The 22,879-nt window shown below is 36.8% G+C and overlaps 1 protein-coding gene across 8 annotated transcripts in view; it reads left to right on the top strand.

The window, feature by feature from the left end:
* The window catches only part of TBCK (TBC1 domain containing kinase), a 112,296-nt gene extending 91,948 nt beyond the window's left edge, over positions 1–20,348 (top strand). For 6 of the 8 annotated variants that reach the window (XM_074823222.1, XM_074823219.1, XM_074823220.1 and 3 more), the window contains 3 exons: positions 2,607–2,782; positions 7,446–7,605; positions 19,686–20,348. In XM_074823222.1, coding sequence (XP_074679323.1) covers positions 2,607–2,782; positions 7,446–7,605; positions 19,686–19,796 — 447 coding nt within the window. In that variant the 3' untranslated portion in view covers positions 19,797–20,348. Of the gene's footprint in view, positions 1–2,606; positions 2,783–7,445; positions 7,606–11,185; positions 11,316–19,685 lie in introns of those variants that run through there. The other 2 variants (XM_074823226.1, XM_074823227.1) reach the window with 2 other exon arrangements.
* Positions 20,349–22,879: the final 2,531 nt, after the last annotated feature.

Below are 22,879 nucleotides of genomic sequence, written 5' to 3'. Positions count from 1 at the left end.
AGCATTTTTCTGAATATAAAGCATCTTGACCTCTATTATTCTGAATTTGGGATGAAATTATGTGCTGAGACTAGCAATTTGTAAGTTCTTTTGGTTTTAGTACTGTCATATACAATGGAAGAGGCAGTTTGGTGGACAAATATATTCCCTGATTTGTTTGTAATTTTGAGTGCTTTTTGATAATCTGTTTTACAGCAAAGGTATTTTGAACTGCAGAAGGACTGTCTAAGAAGTCTTTTTTTTTCTGGGACATAACTCAGGAGAATAAGTGTATGCCTCTCTGTTCTTTCAACTTGGAGTAGTCATCAGATTAATTAAGAAACTGGTATGTTTAGAAACCAAAACAAAAGCTAGAGCTAACAGTCAGTTGGGCTAATACTAATGAATAATGCCTCTGTTTCCTTCAGTGTGTTACTCATGTTCTCTTGAATTTTTTTTAATGGGCTATAAGCACATAGTGTCTTGAATCAGGGTGATCACTGCAATCTAAAACAAGATAACAAAGATAAATTTTTTTTTTGAAGCGGAAAATTCACTACTGTGATACTCTTAGAAAGACCTATATTTTGACTGCACTGTATAGACCCATTCTCAAAGATAATATGCGATAATGTTCTATTTGTTCTTTATTTTTCCACTTTCTGTAGTCCATCTCTGTATGCTTGTGCTCATGTTATGAACAACTGCATAGTGCACAAGCAAATCTTCATGATGAAGTGGTTGGCAATTTCATTAATATAGGTCTTCTTCCTTAAGAATAAGACATCAAAACAGTCTGAAGATCTTTCAGAATATGCTCCCTGTAATGAATCCTAGTCACTCTGTTTGTTCCTGTCTCCTGACAAGCCAGAATAACTCACCAGAAATAGCTGTGGACTTAGTTATAAACAACTTTTGCCTCTATTTGACCTCCTGTCAACAGGAGCACGATGGTTGCACAAGACAAGCCAGTTCTCTTGTAAGATGACTAAGCTCCATAAGTGTATCTTTCATGTACGTAACTCTTAAGAGTAAGTTGAGTTCCATATGTTCCATAGAGGTTTTTTGCATATGTAACCAACCTGTTAACTCTGTATCTACTGGATTAAATCAGAGTGAAAACAAGCTACTTTACAATTTACCCGTGATTCTTCAGATTGAAGCAATGGCACCAACAGAAAAAAAAAAAAAAAAGCTTTTGCTGCAGAAGACTATACATAAGTGTAGTTTAACTCCTTAACACCATGGTGCATGATAATGTATATTTAATTACATAGCTTATGAAAGGTTTAAAAAATAAGCACTTTCAACATTTGATTGAAGTGATATGAGAACATTTTAGTGCAAATATAGTCCTGCAAGTTCCACCAGCGTAGCTAAGAGATTAAAGAAAAAAGTCTCATCTTTGCATATGTAATAACAGGAAAAGTGACTGTAGCAGTCCTCTAACTTTTAGGTCTTCAGATAAGTTTTGCAAACCCAATGTTCCCAAGAACAAAAGCCTAGGGCATGCTGCACATCTTTTTGCCTATTGCTTATAAAGGATCCAAGTTTGACCCTCTTGAACAAGCTGGAGGTTTCCTTCTTCATTTATTTTGAGAATCAAGCTAGTTCTTTTGGGTGAAAGTGTAGTTGTAATGGCACTTGAAAGTTTCAGCAGTGTAAAACGGCCTCTGAAGGAAGGTGGAGACATGGCTTCAAACATTTCACAACTGTCTTATGGTGGCCATATTTTATTTTTTTGTGCTGCAGTTCAGAGATTTGTATGTGTTGGTAATTAATGAAAATACGGAATTTCTGCACTCTATTTGCAAAAAATAAGGAGGGTTGATTTATTTTTTTTGCTTAATTTAGACATGCATGAGCTTCTAAGTCAAGTGCAGAAATGCTAGCACTTAGGAATATTTCTGAGATAATTCACAGTGAAGGCTCTCATGAAAAACGATTTAAGTATTATCAAACTAGTTGCTTGAGTACTACCAGGTATGTGGTGTTGTGTGTTGTATCATTACCTGTCCTGTCCCACAATTGCCCCATCCCCTAAAATTATGGAAAAAATTTTCTGGGTTATAATACAGGACTATTTCTCACGTTTCTGGTGTCCTGATTTGTGCCTTTTCTTTGGGCTGGGGTAATACGTAGTGTTTAGATAGCTTTGTATCTTAGAGGCTTCCCTGCAGTTTCTGTGCCAAGTCTCCAATTGCTACTGTTCTTTCCTGCTCCAAGCATAAGGCCTTTCAGCAACTCCTTTCAGAGAGTGCTTTCTAGCCAATTTACTTAATTTCTGATGCTGAGAAACGTTCTGTGGGTTTTGTGACCCCCTTGGCCACAGTGAATAATTCATTAACAGATCACAAACAAATAGTTTGCACAGATTGTCAAACAATTTTATTTTTTTAACAATTTCAACAGGAAATAGGACTATAATTAGCAGATAGGCATTTGGCAGTGCTCTGGAGCTCTTCTGTATAGGTAGTTTAACTCAGACTAGTTCAGAGTTCTAAGGAAGAGATCTGTTTCTGTCTAACTGCATTGTTACACTTTGAGGTTGTCAAGTAAGTAGAAGTTTCAGAGAACACCATGACTCTAGTTTTATCACCTCTAATATTAATTTTCTTCTTTTAAAGTCTAGGGATTCCATCAAGTTGGATGACCTGAAGGCAGAGGTGTCACCACGAATTTCAGCAGAAGATCTGATTGATTTGTGTGAGTTGACAGGACCTAGTCATTCCAAAACACCTGTAAAGAAAACAAAGTCTAGCAAGCCAAAGCTGCTGGTGGTGGACATTCGTAACAGCGAAGAGTATCCTTCAAATCTGAGTGCCAGCCTTGCCAAATCATGCCTGTGTCAATTACTACTTCATTGTCTGTAGGCACTGAGATGTTAGAATGGTAAACAATGGAAATAGGTGTGGTAGAGGTACAGTGGAAGGACCAAAGGCAGACATTTTTGTCATGTCTCTGGCTTGCAGAGAAGAGGAGAAATGTATTTTTGCCTTCCCATTTTAAACTGTGGGTCCAGTGAAACCACTTTGTACCAGTAGCACAAATGCTTTAATGCTACTTTTTTTTTTATGACAAGTGTTGTCAGCAGACCTTCCCCATTTAATAGGACCAATATTTTGGAAGGATGTGAGGCTTTCCAATTAAGTGGAAGGGAGATAGAGAAGAGTTGATGGCTCCTGTGCTTTGCCAATCCCTCAGTGGAAAATCAATTCCTATTGAGTGCCTTCTTGCCACGGTCAGGTAATGCAGCCATATGGCTTCCCTAACTTACGTCCTCTAGTTAGCTTATATTCAGAAAAGTACTAAAGGTATCTTGAAGCTATATTATCAGGGTTGCTACTCTGTCTACACCTTACTCGTTTGGTTTTTTTTTCAGATATGTAGTTCTTTGCATGTGGAGTCTTTTTTTAATTGTTTTTCTGAAGTAGTGCAGTTACAGGGCTGGGTTTGTTTGGGTTCTGGAAGGGGGAGTCTTTCTTGCACATCTTTGTCCACATCCATCTAAAAGTGGGAATAATGACAAGATTTTATTAGAGGTAACTCTTAACATTCTATCGAGTATTTGGGAATATACTTGTTACTGGTTTGTATCATTTTTTAAGTATTTCTCCTTTCATAATAGCAAAGGTGATGTAGACAGTTCTTTTTTGCGGTAAATGTACTCTTAACTTGCTGTGTCACAAGCCATAATTCTTCATGGGCAAACAATACTAAATAGAAAAATAACAAAAGAATTGTGAGTTTTAGTCCACCTTTGAGAAAGGATGATCATTCCTTTTATGTATGTCTGTCTTGTTCTTAAAGATCACCAATGATAGAGATTCAACAGGCTTCCAACATCTTTGCCATTAGAAAAGATCTTCCAGTGTCTAACAAATGCTACCAATATAATGCATGCATATTAGAAAAGTGTAAATTCTAGACAGTGAAGTGAATGGTGGATCAATGCCAATATTTGGCTAAAATATGTAGTAAAAATTTAAATAAATAATGTTTCAACCTGATTTTTTTCATCTAGTTTCTTAAAATACCACTTTAAAGGTAATTGTGTATATAGAGAAAAACACTGCCGTTAACATTTTTCTCTATTAAATATTTAGCAATATTTATGGCAAAGTATGGTGAAGTAGAAAAATATTATTTTTTACTATGTAGAGATAGATTTATTATTTACAGGGGAAACAGAATAGTATAATTGGACTATTCTAAATTAAAATTGTTATTTTTAAGGAATTACCGTTTTATTGTATGCCAGACTTGAACCTGTAATGTGATCTGCTGTGGAGACAAAACAAAATGGTCAAAAGAACACAAAATGTAATTTTTCTTCTGCTTGCATGTATTAATTTCATGCGTCAGTTAAGGATTCCAATTAAGTATAAATTCATGTGTCTGAGTAGTTTGACTCTTTATGTTCTAGGCTCCAGCAACATCTTTACTCCTGGATCTGGATTGTTGAAAATGTGGTCCTCTTTATTCAGAAAACAGTAAAAATGCAGGCTATTTTCTGAGACATTTCTTTATCAAGAGATAACACTTTTTTGACTCCAGTTAAAAAGAGAAGTCCCTGGAATTAAAAACCATAAAAGGTTATTGTTACTGCATACAAAGCTTTGATACTACCAACTTAAATAATGTTTCTATTTCTACATGCATCATTCTGTTATTAATTATTTAAGCTACTTCCTAGAAATCAAGGAGAATGCAGGAGACCAAGTAATATACAATGCCTAGACTACAGTCATTGCACTGAAAGGGTATTATCTATGTACAGTAATGGATTTATTTATACTATAATCAGGATCAAAGGCAAGGTGTTTGCCTGAATGTTTCTATAGCTTTCCTAATAGCTCGATAATAGGTTCTACTCTACTGTCATACTAATTCTTTCTACTCCAGCAGAGTGGATTCAAAATTTCATTTATTTTAAAATCGTCTGTCTGCTATGAAGTAAGTGGTTTTATGAGGCTGTTTTTCATATTACAAAATATTAATCAGACTTTCCATTTATATTTTTTGAATGAGGAGGCATTCAAAAGAATACTGAAGAGAGAAAATCTCCATAGCTTGAACAGTGCACTGTAATCACTGGTGCTGTTGTTTCGATCTGGTTGGAGTTTATGGTAGACTAAAATGTCCTGTCCTTTACATAATGAGTGGACTTAAATCATAATACCCATCTGGCATTAGGAGGTAGGGAACGTCATTATTAAAAAGGTAGCCTGGTAGGTAGTAAAATTACCCCTTAAGTGAGTTGATTTATATGTCAGTTGTAGAAGAAAACATAAGGTATCTTAGAAGGCTATTAAACTGTCATCAGTTATGAATATACATGGGAAACCACAGGAATACTGTGTTCAGTGCCCTGTTCATTCTTGCAGTGAAGAAACAGTCTTTGTGAGAAAATCTCAACAAACTGTACAATAGGATCAGGCAGTCTGTATGTTAGTGGCATGTGTTTTAAAATGTGACAGACCACTATGAGGTGTTTCAAAAATATGATTGTTTCTTACATTTTGTTGTTAGTCTTCCTCATCGTCTATGCCTGCCATGCTAAACTTCACTCTCACTTTGTTTTCAGTGTGATTTGAAAAAAGCATTGAGAGGACTTTTGACAAGTATCAGACATGCTTCATATTTCATACTAGGATGCACTTAAAAGCTAGGGCATTGTTTTCTAATGAAGCTCATGTTGCGAGGTCAAGAGCTACTAGCCCTTTTTCTCAACAGACAGCTTTGTAACAGTAGACTTTCTAATGAAAAGGTAATAAATATACTGAAAGCAGTGTCTCTGTTGGCCAGCAATTCATCTAAGGCTCATTTCATTAAGGATATTAGCAGAAATACTGGCAGCCTTCCATTCCTGTTATGAAAGTTATAGCTGCATGCTTATGGTCTCTCAGACTGTCACACAAAATCTTGGCCTTTTTGTTAATTGTCTTAGTACTGGAATGCTTAAGATGGTCACTTAAGACTAGGGAGAAAGTGAATGACAGCAAATACAATTTGGATCCTATCTAGTTTGGTACTAATGTTGATATCAAATGTATTTCTTTTATAAAAGATCAGGTCAAGTTTCTCTGAGCAGTGAAGCATACTCGGTGGCATAAGAGTGAGCAACTAAATCTGTCCAAAGTCATTTTCTGTCTAAACAATAATTGTTTCAGAACTTCTATCCTGGTTAGTAGCAATGATAGTGATGTGGTTATAAATGGGGTTGAGGAAAGGCGGTTGACACAGATTAGTGAGGAGGGATGTTATAATTTTCCCCTTCAAAATAGAAACAAACTGACAACATTAATGAATGGTACGTGATCATCTTTTGTTCTTTCAAATTTTTTTATATAGCAATGTTTTTCCCACACTAACAGTGATGACCATAAAGCTGAAACTGTTACATAAATCACAAGAAAGTAATGCTAATATTAATCTAAGTCAATTAAATCTTACCTCCATTTAAGGCAGCTCCTTTATTAAAAAGGATTCTGAGATTTAATTATAAATTGAACTAGCTCTCTGCAAGTACAGTAATAAAGAGTGACTAATCTGGATATTTGACAGTGTGTATATTTTTGCAGAACTTTACTGTTTCCCATCTCTTCAAAGGTGTGCTTGTTTTTTGCTGGGGAAGGGGAGTGTTCTGGGCATGTGTGTACAGTCTGTGGAAGTAATTCAGAGGTTTGTCAAGGTCATGGTGCATTTCCAAATTCATAAAAAGCTAAATAGTAGTGGTCCAACTTAATTTTTATTGAAGAGAGTTTCACATTCAATATTTGTTCATAAAATCTCATTGAACGATCATCCTTTGAAAGTGAAGCACAACTAACTATATCTGAAAGTTGCTAGCATTTGTATGTTGTTTGCTTTTCAATACCCAATACACACCTGCTGTTATTCAGACTGCAGATAATATACACGATGCGTGTCTGGGAATCTGAGTGCACGTTCACTAGAATTTCAGTTTGGATCAAAATTGTAGGGGGCTTGCGGGGGTTGGCAGGAGGTTTAAGGAAATTTTCCAATAATCCCTATTTAGTTTTGGTTCTTATTGTAAGTACTTCATTCCTTTTGCATAAAACTCCTCTGGAAGAGGTGCTCCAGCTACCTATTGGTATTTGGCTCCTGTTATCAAACTAGAGCTGATCTGAAGTAATATCCACAAAAATATGTATACTGTGGATATTTAGTCCTTAGCACCAAGTGTTTAATTTCACAGATCAGTTTCTGTAGTGCTGTGCTATGTCCTTTATGAAACAAACAACTCTTCATTCTGTCCTTTTTTTCTGTGTACTGTCAGAAGTTGTTTTCTCCATATGAGTAAATAGTAAATGAGTACACTAGTACAAAAGACTGATGGTGTTGTATCACGACAGCCAGGATGAAGAGCAAGTTCATCCCACAGCTGTGCATGTACCACGGATCTTTCTGCCTTTCAGATGTCCTTAACTGATCTTCCTAAGCTTTAACCGTGGGCACATTTCTGGCAGCATCAATGTCCCATTTGCATCAGCATTTACTGCAGAAGGGGATCTCGTCCAGTGCCCAGCAACTGCCACTCTCCAGAGCTTTAAAGGAAGAGTTGTGGTGATTGTAGGAAATGTAGTGAAGAACACAGCTGCTGTAAGTATATTGCTATAAAATATATGTTGATACTTAGAAATACATCAGTGTCATTAATACAGAGAGTAGTAAATAAATGCTAGAGTCTGGATAATTCAGATTAGTAACTGGGTATGATGACAGGATTTGGGGGGATTTTTTTGTTCATTTCTGCTTCTAGACAAAAACATTTTTCTACAAGTGATCAACAGCTGAGAAAGTTGATGTTTTGAAATGAAATTATGTAACATGACCTTTTTAGGCTTTAAAATCTTTATTTTGGCATGTTATAGAAGTGACATCAGCACTTCTAATGTGCATCAGTAAGATCTAGTTTTCAAAACTCACTTGGGTGTACTTTCCGTGGTGTTAGGAAGCACACAAGGTAAGTAGGGTGGGGACAGGTATGTTATGAAGTCCAAAGGAAATAAGATATAATTCATATTCCTGCTAATAAAAAACAGTGTATTGATTAGTTTTTTTAGAATCATTTAGCTCATGCAGTTGTGCTCAGTGGAGAATGGTTCCTGTGGAGAATGGTAACTTTCGTATTATACTTTTATTGTCAGTGCCTTTAACTAGACAGGGACAATATTCAGACTTGGCTGTTCCTTTTATAACTAAATATTGGGTAGTGTTGTGAACCAGCAGGATAACAAGTAGAAGCATTTCTTTCACCATTTTTCCTCTCAGGTGAAGAAGAGTTACCCTTTGTGTCTTTTTTTAAATTAAAAAAAAAAAAATTCTTAGGTATGGTGTACCTTGAGTTCACCACAATTTAAGTCTATTTATTCAGAGGGCATGAACTGTAGCCCTGATATGACAAGGAGGGTTGTGGACCACTAAAAGGTCTTCATGTGGTGGACAGCAGAAGCATCAGCACAACAAATGTTGGAGTTTTTAATACATACAGGGAGTTGTAAGTAGTGTGAGCAATCCCTCTCATTAACCTGTGTTTCATCATTTAGAAAATTAACTTGTGATATGTATCAAGTCTCTTAAATAGTAACAGTGATGGCATAAAAGAGACTGTACAGCATATCTCACATAGTTTTAGTGAGTGAGACCTAGGTTCGTGCATGAGATCTGGGTAAGTCCACGATAAATATTTCAACATGAAAGCAATTAACTTGCATAATCACAATTGCTCACTAACTGCTGAATGAATAAATCCCCTCCTCGAACAAATGCAAAATGCATAAAATGCTAAGAGCGAAGTGGAGATGATTTAAATGTTTTACACGTTTGATGGTGGGTTATGCAGCTTCTTTCAACAATTACATTTTAAATCACTGAACATCCTAATTTATCTCAGTAAGAGCCTAACTGTTCACTAACATCCTGAAGAAATGGAACAGGAAAAAGAAAGTGCTTTGGTATTCACTAATGAGTGTCTTTATGGGAGATATCCCACATACTACCAAGTCATTTACTGGGACTTGTTTTCCAGGACCTGTCAGAAATGTTTTATCTGAAACAGAGGAACGCTATAAGTATTCTGTCTAAAACAGCATGAAGAAACAATCCTGTCTGACAAAAAGAAAGGACAGAGTCTTTACAGTGCTTGTGGGTTACACCATAGCTAAGATACAGTTTTCTCCTGCAGGGTAGTGACACTTCTTATGCAAACTTAGATTTGTTTTGCCTTTTAAATCTTTTGTTAAATGAAAATTGAATGTTTCCTTTGCAGTGCAGCTATAGAAAACTTGCAGCGTGCTTAGTAAGTGCAAGTACTTCAGTCGTATAGGAGGGTGCTGCCTTATCCGCAAACCCAGACTTTCTGCAACTGAGACATTGTTTACCTGGTTTACCTGGAATTGTCAATATTATAGCTTTTCATAAAAGAGAAATGTTGCTTTGCCTCTTGCTTTGCTTTTAGAGTTCTTGAAAGTCTAACTAAAGAGTGTAGAGTTTTAAATAGCAACAAAATACTGGATTGACCAGTTTGACCACAGATTAATTAAATATTGGAGCCTAAATACTGATAGGGACTCACCACCTCTATCGCACCCTTAGAGTACATATAAAACCAGCCTCAATTTGACTGTGGTGATAAAATTTAGAATGCCTTTCTTTTGTGGATTAATTTTTAAGACAAATTTCAGTTTTACCCTGCATGGCTGCATAAAACTGTCTGGCACTATTCATGAATTTAACCAATCCAAAGCTATGTAGCTTGAGGCTTGACAAGAAGAATAGCTATTACTTTTTGAATTTTACTAGGTAATTGAATCATATGAAAAAATGCAAAAATGAATGCATGGAAACAAAAACAATTACATCCAAAGAAATGTTCCAAGGTGTTCAGCTTCAAATGTATTTTTTCTAGACAGAGTTATGTATTTCCAGCTGAAAAGGAATGAGCCACAAAATGTACCCGCCACCATAAAGGAGAATGTTTCAGAAGTCTTCACTGATACTTACTCCTTTAAAAATATGGAGATGGGCACCTTTAGATGATGTTTGGTTTAAATTTATGCAGGACTGAGAGAGGTGGGGGTAAGTGTGAAAAAACACTGATTATTTATGGGGCTATTTGTAATTAGAAGGTTGAATCTTTCAATTGCTTTTTGTATTCATGCCTACATGGCATCATTTAAATAAATTTTTTTAAAAAGAAGCAAAGTTAAGTGTACTCAACAGACATGTAGAAAATGCCTTTTCCCCCTTTTCATACTTATTTTCTATCTTTTGTATTTGATTTGGTGCCAGATGATAAAACATTTAAATTGGAAAGAAAATGCTGTCTAGAACTCGATAGGCAAGAGGGAAAAGTGAAAACTTCACCACAGCACTGTTCCAGCAGGAGGCAAAGGAAGCCAGCAGTGCCGCAGACTTCAGTATAGCTCTGGCTCTAGTTGAATACTTCCTTAAAACAGAATTAAAACAGGATAATCCTGCTTGTTCAGCCATTTAATTTACCCTAAAAATTAAATGAACAGATTGGCTGATGTGCAAGAGCATTACTGAATGTGCTGTTAGCAGCATAATGGTATAGTGAAGAGGAGTTTGCACTGGGCATCGTGTGGTGGTGCTTGGCTCGCACTTCTTTGCAGAATATTCCTTCTGTTAGGCTGGTTCTCACTTTGTGCCAGCCTTTCTTCTCCTAGGAGATTCTGGGCATTTGTTAACAGAGCAAATACTTGTTTGACTCTGAAAAGAGCAGGAAACATCTACGTGAAAGGCATTATGCTGGAGTTAATAAACCAGATTCTATTTTGATTTTTAACTTTTAAATGTGTTAAGTGGCGCCATCTCTTTAAGTGAATTAAATTCCCCTTTCCCAAATCCATTGATAGATAAGTACCTTGTAAATTCTGGTATGGGCAGAGGATCATTACAGTTGGGAATATAATAGTTAAATAGGCAATGAGTGCTCAACTGTAGCTGCTTTTTTTTTAGTGCATGGCAAATAGCACGTCTCCTGATTTTTGTCACTTTCAAAGTCTGAGATACAGCAAGTGCAAAGGCGGATTATAGTTATGCATATGTAGGAACAGGATTGGTTTGGGTCTTTTTTTGGAAGGGTGACATCACTACTTCATCTCTTCTCCTTCAATTAACTCTGAGGTGCTAAGGCATTATCTGTTTCTGTTTCCAGCTTTTTGTCTAGATTAATGCAATGTTGACTGGAATTAGAAGAGGAGAAATACCTTACCTGATATTAAATCATGCTCCAGCAACTCAATTTTGACAGTGACATGCTTCTACTCGTGTGGTGTGGTCATTTAATATATACGTGCTTTATTGTCAGTTAAATGCTAGAACAGAATAAAGTACACAGGACACTTTAGTCTGTCTAATAATTAGCAACTCATTTATTTCTTGCCTTGGAAAAACAGTTAGATAAGCTGTAAATCAAAGCTTTAAAAACATCTGTCTTAATAGTAGGGAAATAAATTCTAAATTATAACTTCTGATTGTTACACTGATTATTTTTTATCTAGATAAGTTATGCTGCTATAAATACATTGTCTAGACAACTTCTACAAGTTACTGAAACAAGGTAGTCATTCCTACTGCATCACAGTAGTAAACAGATAAAATATATGAATTATCTCCAAAGCAAAGGCAAACAGTCCTGATTTTCCATGAGATCTTTCTGTCTCTTTTCAGAGCAAGGGGGAGAGGGTCAATTCTGAGATTGTTTTTATATAACATATTCCTATTCTGAAAAAAAAAATACTTTTTCTATATGAAAGTAACATTTTTTCTCTCTCAGTACACTATCAAAGATACATTTCTTCTTATATGAAGGCTGAGACACATGAGTAAAAATGTCCAGTTATCACTGAATTCTTGTGATTTTTGTTGTCATCTTCCTCAGGCCTTTTAAAAAGGCCTTGCCAGAGAAGCAAGTCCCTGCGTGTTGAAGCTGGTTTCTTGTTATAAACCTGTCTTAAAAACACAAATGGATACCTATAAAACTTTATAGGGTGATCTGAAGATTAGGTGTTGCATAGAATACTAAAGGGCAGATGTGTTCATGCTTCTAAAGATGGGTACACTTAGTTAGAAGGGCCTAATGAAATTTCTAGACTGAAAGTAAATAGAAATTAGGCGATAAACTTCTTGAGGTATTTCCACTATCCATCTTTTAGATTCTACATTTTCCTGTAAATATTCTCTACGGATAAGTGATTGAACAAGTGAAATGAAAACTGAAGATATTTGCTCTTTGCAGGGATGGAGGGGCTCCTTATGACTGCCAGACTGTCTTTTTTTCATGTTTGTTTTCTTAAGGCATCACCCTCCCATCTGCATTACTCAGCCTACTGGAATCATCAGTTGCCTCTTTGTTGCTTTTAAAGAGGAAGAGATTAAGTTTGTATTTTTAAGAGGCTGAAAGGCCTAGTTAATCAGCAACAAACCTGCTGCTTGTACCTCTACTCAAGACACAGTGAAGTCTTTCTTATTCTGTAAATTTTGAATTATTTAGTGCTTTTTATTATTGTAACATGCATGCAAGTTTTCCTTCATTGACAGAAAGATAACCCGGCTGCTGTTGCTAGTACATTGCTCTTCACACAGCCCAAAAAAGACACTTGGGCTGCCAGCCAGGAGTTATGTTACGCTGTTGTAATTCTGCCATTGTCAGTGGCTTTGGTTAGTTTGCACTGAATGCCTCAAGTATAGCAGAGATGACCTAAATATTCCCCCTTTCCATCTAGGTATGAAAGAGGAAAGGGGGAAAATGAAAGTTGGAGAGGCTCAGGATCAGAATTTGATTGTTCCTTTTCCTCTTCTGAAGTAGGTGCCAAGGAAAGCAGGCTGTTTTTAAAACTCCAAATAAGTTTTGTTCTTTAATCTTCACTGAGACAAGCCGTTATGGTTAATGGAAATTTTAGTTGTTTGTTGATGTAGACATTGTTTGTCCCATCTGTGTGCCTTACTACACAGAGGCTTGGGTGTATCTGAGATGAGGGACTGTGGGATGGGTCATCAGCTTTACCTATCAAAATATGTCTGACTTCTGGGACGTGCTGGCAAGCAGGATCTCAACTCTTCTCAGCCATCTGGGAGATCTGTAAGGACAGGAAAGATGGGAGATGGTGAATCTGAATCCTGGAGTGCTGCTGATAGGCTCCACAGTTTCCTTGGAGTCTTCCAGTCAGTCTTGGCTGTGGTTATACTGCCTTTGTGGGCTGCACCTCTGAAAGAGCACTCTTGTCCTTTCATGAGCTTGCATGATTAGGCTGTATCACTTTGTACACTCAGGGCTAATGCATTATAACACAGAATTATCACTTTCTGAGGCTGTTTTTCAGTTCTGAGACAGTGTTTTATGTTTCCTGCTATTTCAGTTCAGAGAATCTGAAATAGTGACAGTAAGGAACTAATAAATGTATGTTATAGGTCCAGGAGATTTGTGTAAGGATATTGCCAGCTAGAGTGGTATTGACAAATTTGGCAATTCGAGTATCCAGACTGCTTGTCTGGGGCAGATGCTGTTTTGCTCTTCTCTAAACTGTATCTGAATCGGCTTTTGAAGAGGACTGACTGACTGCTACAGGAGGGAATGTGTCCATTTTTTGGGAGGGCCAAGGAATTTGTCCTCGAGTTTAAGAAGAAATGGGACAAAAGTGACAGTGTAGGCATGCCCTCAGTAATACCGAAGAGCTGGTAGTTTCTGTATGGATCTGCCAGAGGCTTTCTCATCAGCTGTCTCTGTGGTTAAGAAAAAAGACTCCAGTTTGGGTAGCATTAGCAAAAAGTATTGCAAATCACAAAGAAAGGGTTTTCACTACCAAGTATTTCTCTGAACTTTCTTTGACATCTAGGACAGTCTTTAGACTTGGAGGGGGGTAGAATCTTTCAGAAAGACTCATGCTTTCTTTTTCATATTCAAGCCAACTGTTACACATCTTTTTAAAAATACATATTTCTGTTCGCTAACAGCTTTTATCTTCTGTTGAATCAAAACCAGAATAGGTTTGCTTTTTGCATTTTAATTTTACAATCCATTTAGCTGTATTGGGTGCACTGGATATATTTTAGTATAAATTAGCTGTGCTACAACAGCTAAATCTCTGCAACTGAGTTTTCATTTTCAAGTGCTTGCTCTCAGCTGGGTTTGTTTTTTAATATATCATTTCTAGGTGGAAAACAAAAAATGCAGGTGTTTATAAGTTATTACTTGGAGAAGTTTGAGTGTTTACTCTTACTTTCATACTCAGTAACATTTATTCTGAAACCAGCTATTAAATACCTGTTTGTATAGGTTTATTTTCAAATCTTTGCATGTAAGTCCTTTAAGTTACTGCTGTGTTTTTGTACTAATGGAATGGAAAATGCTCCTTTTTGGCCAGGTCTGTGTGTGAAGAATTTTTCCTTGATCTTGTTAGAGCAGCAAGTCCGTCTTTTTTTTTTTTCCCCCGTTTCTCCCTTTTGTTTGCTCTTTTTCTTTCTCTCTTTTTACTCTTTTCCTTTCTCTCTTTTCACTCTTTTTCCTGCTTCCTCTTTTTTGCTCTTCTTTACATAGTATGTGTTTGAACAAAGTTTTACTACTTGTGTTTTGTACTTCCATTTAGTTTATGCTAATACTGTAACCATTAACTAGTCACTGTTTTGTTGATATGGGAGGCTTTAGCTGCCCTTCTTTCCCTTGGTGTTAAAATGCCATTTAATTTATCTGGAACCCTTTAGTATAAGAAGTAGCTGACTAAAAATAATCTTATGTGCTGGGTCTGCTTTGTGGCATATGGAAAGTGTTGTTTAAAAAGCTCTAGATTGATCACTTTGAGTATGGTGTGCTTTCACCAGTGCTTACAAATGAAAAACTAATAATAATCTTGTGGCAATAGATGAGTACTACAAAATCAGGTTAATATTTCTCATCTAGCTTCTAAAGTATATCTCTTTCTTCTCGGTCTTTCAGAGTATGATATTAACATTTATACCCTGGTAACATTTGTCACAGTGGTCTTTTTTGGTATTCTGGTACAGTATGTTACTCCTCCTTCCCTCCCAGCTTGCCCTTTAATTACAACCTGTCACAAGAATGTCTGTGAAAGTGAATAATGTGTACATAGCAACCCTGAAGGCTAGCCCCAAGGGTGTTGGGAACGATGCTGCTCAAGCTGTGTTGTGTTATTAGACTCTTTGCTATAGACAGTCTGAAAATGTGATGTTCCTGGTGTAATATATTCAACATGCTTGAAAGCTGTGATTTTACTACTTGGAACAGGATAGTAGAAACTTTTTGATATATGCTCCAGTGTGCAGATGGTACTTAAAGGAGCAGTCCTATTATGCCGTTTGTATTTAGAGCAACACTAATACAGGGTAAAGTGTTTAATATTTGCCCAAATTTTGATACAAATTTCCTGTCATCTTGTCTGTCTTGGAAAGCCTGACTTCTTGTATCTGAATGTGAGAGAGTCTTAGCTGACTGCTTTCAAATACAGATTACAATTTTCTGGCTGAGATATACTCACCGGGAAGGGTGTTTTATGTGGAATTGATTGATACATTACTTAATAGAGGAACAGTGTTCCCAAAGCCTTCACCAAAGCCATCACATAGTAGTCATTAAATAAGTTGCTACATATTTATCCTTTCATATATAATATTTGCTGTGAAAGTAGCAATAGGAAGTTCAATTTAAACACTAGAAGCAGGCAGTAAAAACACAGTAACTGAACTTTCTTGGGAAGTACATCTTGAGGAAAGGCCATCTGAGGCAGAAAGGAAAAAGCTTAAAGTCTTATAGCATCCCTTTAATCCTCTACCTCAGATAAGCATAACTGTTTCCCCCAAGTAGTGTTGTTGTCTAAAGGAAAACAGAAGCATTGCAGAGGACACTGATCCACTGGTGGTATGGGGAAACAGATATATCTCAGAAGTAATGTCAACACAAGCATTTGATAAATTTAAGAAAGTATAATCACCTTATAAATGACAAAGGTTCATTTCTATTTAAAATCAATCTGTATAATGCACTACCTTTATATGTTTCAAAAAAATCTTTCTTTAAATTGTAGGTGGTTTACAGGTTATTGAGAATGATGTAACTCATTTGCTTATCTCCTCACCATGTTATCTTCTGTCTTAAGAGCACCTTTGTAATTTAGGTTATTTAGTAGACTACAAATTACTTATTCAGATGCCTGTTATTAAACTTTTCATTGACACTTCATGATAGCATTTATAAAGAGAATAGAGCCTGTGTGTAAAGTCCAAGGTGGCAGTTTCTGCTGTAGAAAGTCTGGCATTAATTCAGAAGAGCACCTTGGGAGCGGCGGGGTTGATGCATGAAATGTTGTTCTTTTTGGATCACTGATTTTTTTCAACTTTTTAGGAAACATTAATTTTTTTATTTATCTTAATTTCTTCGATTTAAGTTACTGATATTTGAACATAAATGAAGGTCACATTAGGGAGGAAGTTTATGTAGCTATTTCAAATAGTCATTCCTCTCATGCCCTTCCATCAGTTCACATGCCAGAAATAACGCTTTCATGTGTTTTGAAAATACTAGCTTCATACAATATATTTTGACAGGGAAAGATACCAGGTGGTGTTGGAACACTTCAGAAACATGGTGAATAAGTTCACATTCTTGTCTGACTGGCAGGCTCCTCTGTCTGAGAGAGGAAGGCACAAACATGTACTGAGGAACAGAACTATAAAAAGTCAAAGCTTTAATTAGGAAGACTGTAGTGCTAGTAAGATGGGTACTTCTAAATCTACTCTTTATTAAAATTTACTGTTTCTATTTTCAGTGACGCAATGTGGGAAGGCAGAAGGTAAAACTAGGAATGTCTTTAATCAGATCAAATCCTATTACCCTGTGAGTTAAACCTTGACTCTTCTCTTCTTTGCAGCGGGGAGACGGGTGTATGTGCAAAGCTTTTGGAGGATGATATTTGGAGTTCGATGGCAGCTCTCAGCTTATGGCAATGTATATGCATGTGGGTTCCTGACTTGCAGCTAATTCCCACAGTAGTGTGGTACCAATAGTAGTACATTCCATGCTCACTGGATTTTCCCTGGCTGGATGTTCAGATGCAATATTTTGAGCTGTATTTGCAGCCTGTCTCACTGAAGCTATGTAGACAAGTGCAGACAGTTCTGTGACAACGTAAAAAAAAAAAAAAATCAGTTCATCTTGTGGTATATCATCTTGTCTGCTCTGTGCTTTCTGCCTATCATTTGCTAACAGTCACAGATTCTGCAGCGCTTGCTTCGCAGAGGCCCTGCAAGAAGCAAGAGATTCCTTGCCATAAGGTTATAAAGGAACCTCTTGTCATATGCAGTGAAGAAAATTTATTTCCAGCTATATCTTGGTTACTAAAGTAGCTCTAAAACACAGTGGGACACGGGCCTTAATGCTCAAACCCTAAACACAAAGCATTTGTTTGCATCTTTTCTTTTCAGATTGCGTGGAATGGTAGTTTTGTTATATCTAGAACATCTGAAAACTTGGAGCAGAGTTTACAGTTTATTATCAGAAGTGTAAAATTATCAGTAGACAGGGAGTTGAACCTCTCTGCTGACACATGGGACGTTATACTCAGCAAATAATATGCTGCTTCCTGTCAGTCTGAACACTTGTTGCTATTTTTCATTTCTGCCAGCTATGAGCAGCATTGGTGTCCAAGACAGAGCACTATCCATTAGTCACAGGTGGAGGGCACTGTGAGGTGACAGTTATTACATATGAAGTAGAGATGTCTGGTAGGAGTATTTCCCTAGGAATATATACTGGTTTTGTAGCTCATGGTATGCACAGCTGAGTGCTATTTTTGACAAAGAGAAATATCTTTGTATCTGTTTTACTATACACCACATCTTTATGGACTGTGATTATAGCATGAGGTACTTGGACTCTCCTAGTGATATCTCTGTGTGTATTACACCACTGCTGCATCAGAGAGGTTATCTAAAAGCATGGCATTTACTTTTCTCATTAAAACTGGCATCCACATATGGTCTAACTTTACTATTAGCTGTTTTGATTGTTAGATTGTGAGGATTTTTTTTATTTGATCCTTTGAATCCTGTGCTGACTGACCCAAACTAACGGGGGAAGAGATGACTGAACTTACTTTTGGTCTTCCTTAGGCAAGTACCTGAAACAAACACAACAGCCAAAATGTCCTGACTGATCCACTGTGGCCTCTTATTCTGCCTCAGCAAGTCCTCAGTGGTTACAGACCATGTACTAGTTATTCCCTGGTTAAATCCATCCTGAAACACAGAGAAAGGAACATAGCTGTGTTTGTCACATAAGTGGACAGTAATTAATTGCTTGAATATAGAAAATACCTTCGATGTGAAGCAGAAGTTCTGGCTATGGAAGGAGTTTAAAACATTGCTACTATGAACTCTTACCTGTTAAAGAGATTATTTCAGGACCTACTAGATCAGGTAATTATGTAGTACATCTCGTTCTGTCTTAGTATCTGCTATACTATCAAAGGTAATTAGAAGGAACGTAAATGTAAAAAGAAGTCCCATGTACTAAGCTTGGATGGGGAGCCTACTGCTGTTCTTGAGTTGGTAATTTAGTTGTTTCTGTAAAGTTACTTATTCAGAGGTCATGCTTGCACTAGGTTCTGGAATAGTATCACAAATCATTTTAAAGGATCAAAAAAGTAATTATGATTGTTTTACATAGCCCATTTTGAAGCACTCTGATTTTACAAATGGTACTAATTTGTCAATCAAGTATAAAGCAACAATCTGAAAGATTGGGATGATGGGGCAGACTTTTTCACGGCTATTGGAAATAAGGTAAAACTATTGGAGTTTCTCTCGGATTAATCCATTTTGGTGGATTGCTTTTTAATGTGTTGCAATCAGTATTTAAAAAGCAAGTTTAAGCTTAAACACAAAATATTGTTCCTTTGGTTTGGGATTTTGATACTTAATTTTACTATTTTGATTTTTTTTTTTACTCATTATTATTTTTTTAATACACAAAATATTGTTCCTTCATCAGCGTAGCAACTTCATGAAAAATCGCTACACAGAAACTGACAACTCCTGTGTTTGGTTTATGGAATGAATTAACTGGCAAGAGAGGCTTTCAAGGACTGGGGTGGGAGGGGTCTATGTGCTTGCAGTATGTAACCTGCCTATGGGCAGATGGGGAGGGGCAGGGGGGCAAGAGTGCAGCTGCTAGACCCCAAATTCGTATCTGACATCTGTGAAATCAAGTCACATTGGACAAGTTTAATAGGTAAGCAAATGACTATACTATACCATCAAACTGTGATGCTTGTACACTTGTGAACCTACAGAAAACCACCTGGGAGTTAGGTTAATGCAGAGAAAAAAATCTGTTATTTCATGCTTTGAGAGGGGTTCCAGTGATTATTCTGAGATAAAATAATCCTGTTAGAATGAGGTAAAATCCTGCCTAAGCAGAGATAAATAAAGTTCACGGTTATCAGTGTGACACTTTCATGACCACCAAATTCATCCCAGCTGTTTCAACAGACAGGCCTGGGTTCCTGTGTTGGACTAGTTGGTGCAAAGAACAAACTTCTAGGGTCCGATAATTTTTTCTTTTGTTTAACTCGCCTTACTTAAACCAAAGTTACTTTGATTTGAGGACTATAATATGCAGTGTGCTAATGATATATCTGTTTCAGTTTGCAGCTCATCTAGTGAAAAACAAATACCCAAGGGTCTGCATCCTAGATGGAGGAATCAACAAGATCAAGCCAACTGGTCTCCTCACTGTTCCTTCTCCACAAATTTAAGTGACTGTAAATATTCAGGACAATCTATCTGAATAGAGAAGTCTTACCATAGAACATGGATGTCCCAAATCCAAAGGGCATTAAGGTGTCTTCACAAGCTAGCCTGATGATCAATGTCTTATCATGCAGATCTAGAGCACAGGAGCTTTGCATTTGTTCTTTAATATAGAGCTTCAGTTGGAACAGGTAAAAACTGTGAAGCTTCAAGCTCTCCAAGAAACCTCTTTCAGCATTGATGTAGTGCACAACTGGTTGAGCAACTCTGAACACAGAAAGAGTAACTCATTAGGTATCTTATAACTATTTCTGCAGAACAAAATAAACAGGCATTTGACGGCTCTAAGCTGCACTTAAATAGATTATTTTTCAAAAGTATTTTACTGTGAATATTGACAGTAACAAGCTGAAACTGTACCCTGCGTATATCCTGTGAAAAAGTGTGTTCTCTAATATTTTAAAGAGTAATTGCTGTGTCTTGTGATCTGATTTCTTTTTGAGAAAGCGTTCTTTCATCTGCATTGGAAATAAAGATGTGTCACAGACTGGAAGTCACTGTAAGAGCTGCTGCTGACTCCTTCCAACCTGTATCATATCCTGCGGAAGTGGAGAAATCCTACTCTGGAGAATTTAACATTCTGTTTCCTTAAACGCATCAAACACAACAATTTCTGAAACAATTATATTTACCAGCAAGGAAGGCTTTTGACAATACTGTGTCTTCTGACTATAGATTAGTTATTCCACAATTAATAGTGATTTTCCATTTTAGAAGCTCATGCCTTAAAAAGAAACAATGCAATTTTAATTCGTATATGAAAACATTCTAGAATAACCGCTCTTGTATGAATTGGAATTGCACAGTTCTCTTTGGTTCTATACTCTTTCAGCTAGTGGTGTCAATTTTTTTAAGTCTTGTTTCTTAAATGTGAACTTTAAAACTGACAGATCAAGACCTGGCAGATTGAGACAGCAAACCTGTTTCGAAACTAAACTGAATGCAAGTGATGTAGATCAGTGGCTTCCACAAAGGGCATAAGGTGACTGTGCACTATAGATGTGGAAATTACTTCACAATAAGAAGCCAAAAGTATTGAAAGCACCAACAGAAACAGGAATTGGCATCTCTCTGTTGCTGAGAAGCTAAAAATAAATTTCATTCAGACAAGTACCACCTTTCAAGAGATGTAAACAAGTACCCACCCAGATTTCTCCCCCTCAAAATCCTAGGTTAGCTTTGCTAGCATGTCAGGTCCATTATTCTAAAAATAATGGGGGGGAAGGCTAGGAAAATAAAATGTTACTTGAAAATAGTACCTTTAATCCAGGAAAACCAGTTGTGATAATGTAATGGGAATTTGGAAGAGTTTATTTTAGAAGACAAGAAGCTTTTAGATTGCTCTTTCTACATTTTTAAAGTTTAAAAAACACTGGTCTGACATGAGGCTTAATAATCACTGAAGTGTGAGGATTAAAATGTATTTTGTAAAATGAACAAAATGACACCAAAGATCTGTTTGCCTAGTTACAATCGCATATTGGCTTGCATTGTGAATTTGACATGATGCTCTTTATTAGAGCATTGTCTGGGCCACAGCAGTTTACACAATACCAACTCACTGTTAGGGTAACGAGGATTTGCTCTGGATATAGTTATCAAATGCCTTAGCCAAGGATTTGATATCATGAATAGTTTTTAGTTTGGCAAACAGAAATTTGCAGCAGCTAAATTTATTTCATTTTTCTTCTGTCACAAGAGATTTCCAAAACTGAGACAGTTGTGGGGGGGTGGGGGGGGGTGGTCACTGAGAAGGCAGTGAACAGTCTTTATAAATCCCAGGCAAAATTACCACTTTTTTTGTGGGTTTTTTTAGTGGTGGTGGTGGGGTTTGGTTTTTTTTGTTTTGGGAGGTTTGTTTGACTTGAAACCATAGAAGATGGGACTTTGTGGAAGGCATTGAAATAGGAAGGCTTTGTTCTTGCCTGTGCAATGACCAGATTTTATCCTGAATCTTCAGAAGCTAGTCTCAAGCGCTGTGTGCTGTCTCCTGGGAGGTTTAGTCTTGCCCCAGCTGTGGTTTTGAGAACCCTACTGGAAAAGTATGATGGGTGAAAAGAATATGGGGGAAGAAAGGCACCTTTTAGCTCCCTTTATCTCAGCTGTGATTTATCTAAAAAAAATCCCCTGTGGAATTACAACATGCTGATATATATATATATGGGCTTTCTTTGGTCTAAGGACAGCATAACATAGCAAAGCTTTCAAGAAGTTTTTGACTAAAAATTCAAGATGCCTGGCAGAGTGACTGAGAAAGGGATCAGAAATAAAATGTAGGCACAGATCATCAGGTTCCTCTGTTAGCAGAGGGTTTCTACAACAATCTCTGGTGAGGCCCATGGTGCTCAGCTGACTTCAAAAATTACTTGGAACTGAAGAGAAGCAGTGAGGTTAATAACAAGCTTCCTGATACTACAAAATCATCCACTGTGATCAAAGTTTTGCCTAGCTGCATGGAGAATGAGAAAGACCTTGTGATACTCGGTGTCAGAGGGATTCACTATGAAAGAGGGTCCTGAGGAACAACAGTTTTAACCATGTTCAACAGTGAATTTGTTGACAGATAAGGCAGCACTGCAAATGCCTAACAGTAGCCAGAAAGCCACACAGGATATTGGCGATTGCAGGGAAGGAAATGAACAAAAGAAATTATACCATCAGAGAATTAACCCATATGGTACATTTTGAACACAGCACAGATGCTTTATAATATTAAAAAAGAGACACAGGATTAGAATGGACACAAAACAGGGTCAGAATAAGATGATGTTACTTATGTTGACTGAAACTCTTCAATTTGGAGAAAAAGGCAACCAAAATAGAACATCCCACCTTTCGCTGAAAGTACATCCTTAAAATGTGAAATTGTCACCAGAAGAGGCCAACAGTTTATAAAAATACTCATAAAGAAGGATTAGACAGATTTGCGGAAGAGCTCTATCTCTGGCTATTAACCACAATGATTGAGAAACAGTATTCAACTCAGGAATTTCCTGACCTGTTGTTAAGAGAGGCTGGGAGAATACAC

This window comes from Strix aluco, chromosome 4 (genome assembly GCF_031877795.1).
Source record: "Strix aluco isolate bStrAlu1 chromosome 4, bStrAlu1.hap1, whole genome shotgun sequence".
Lineage (NCBI taxonomy): Eukaryota > Metazoa > Chordata > Aves > Strigiformes > Strigidae > Strix > Strix aluco.
Note: the sequence above shows the minus strand (reverse complement) of the source record. Positions and strands in the feature narration are given on the sequence as shown.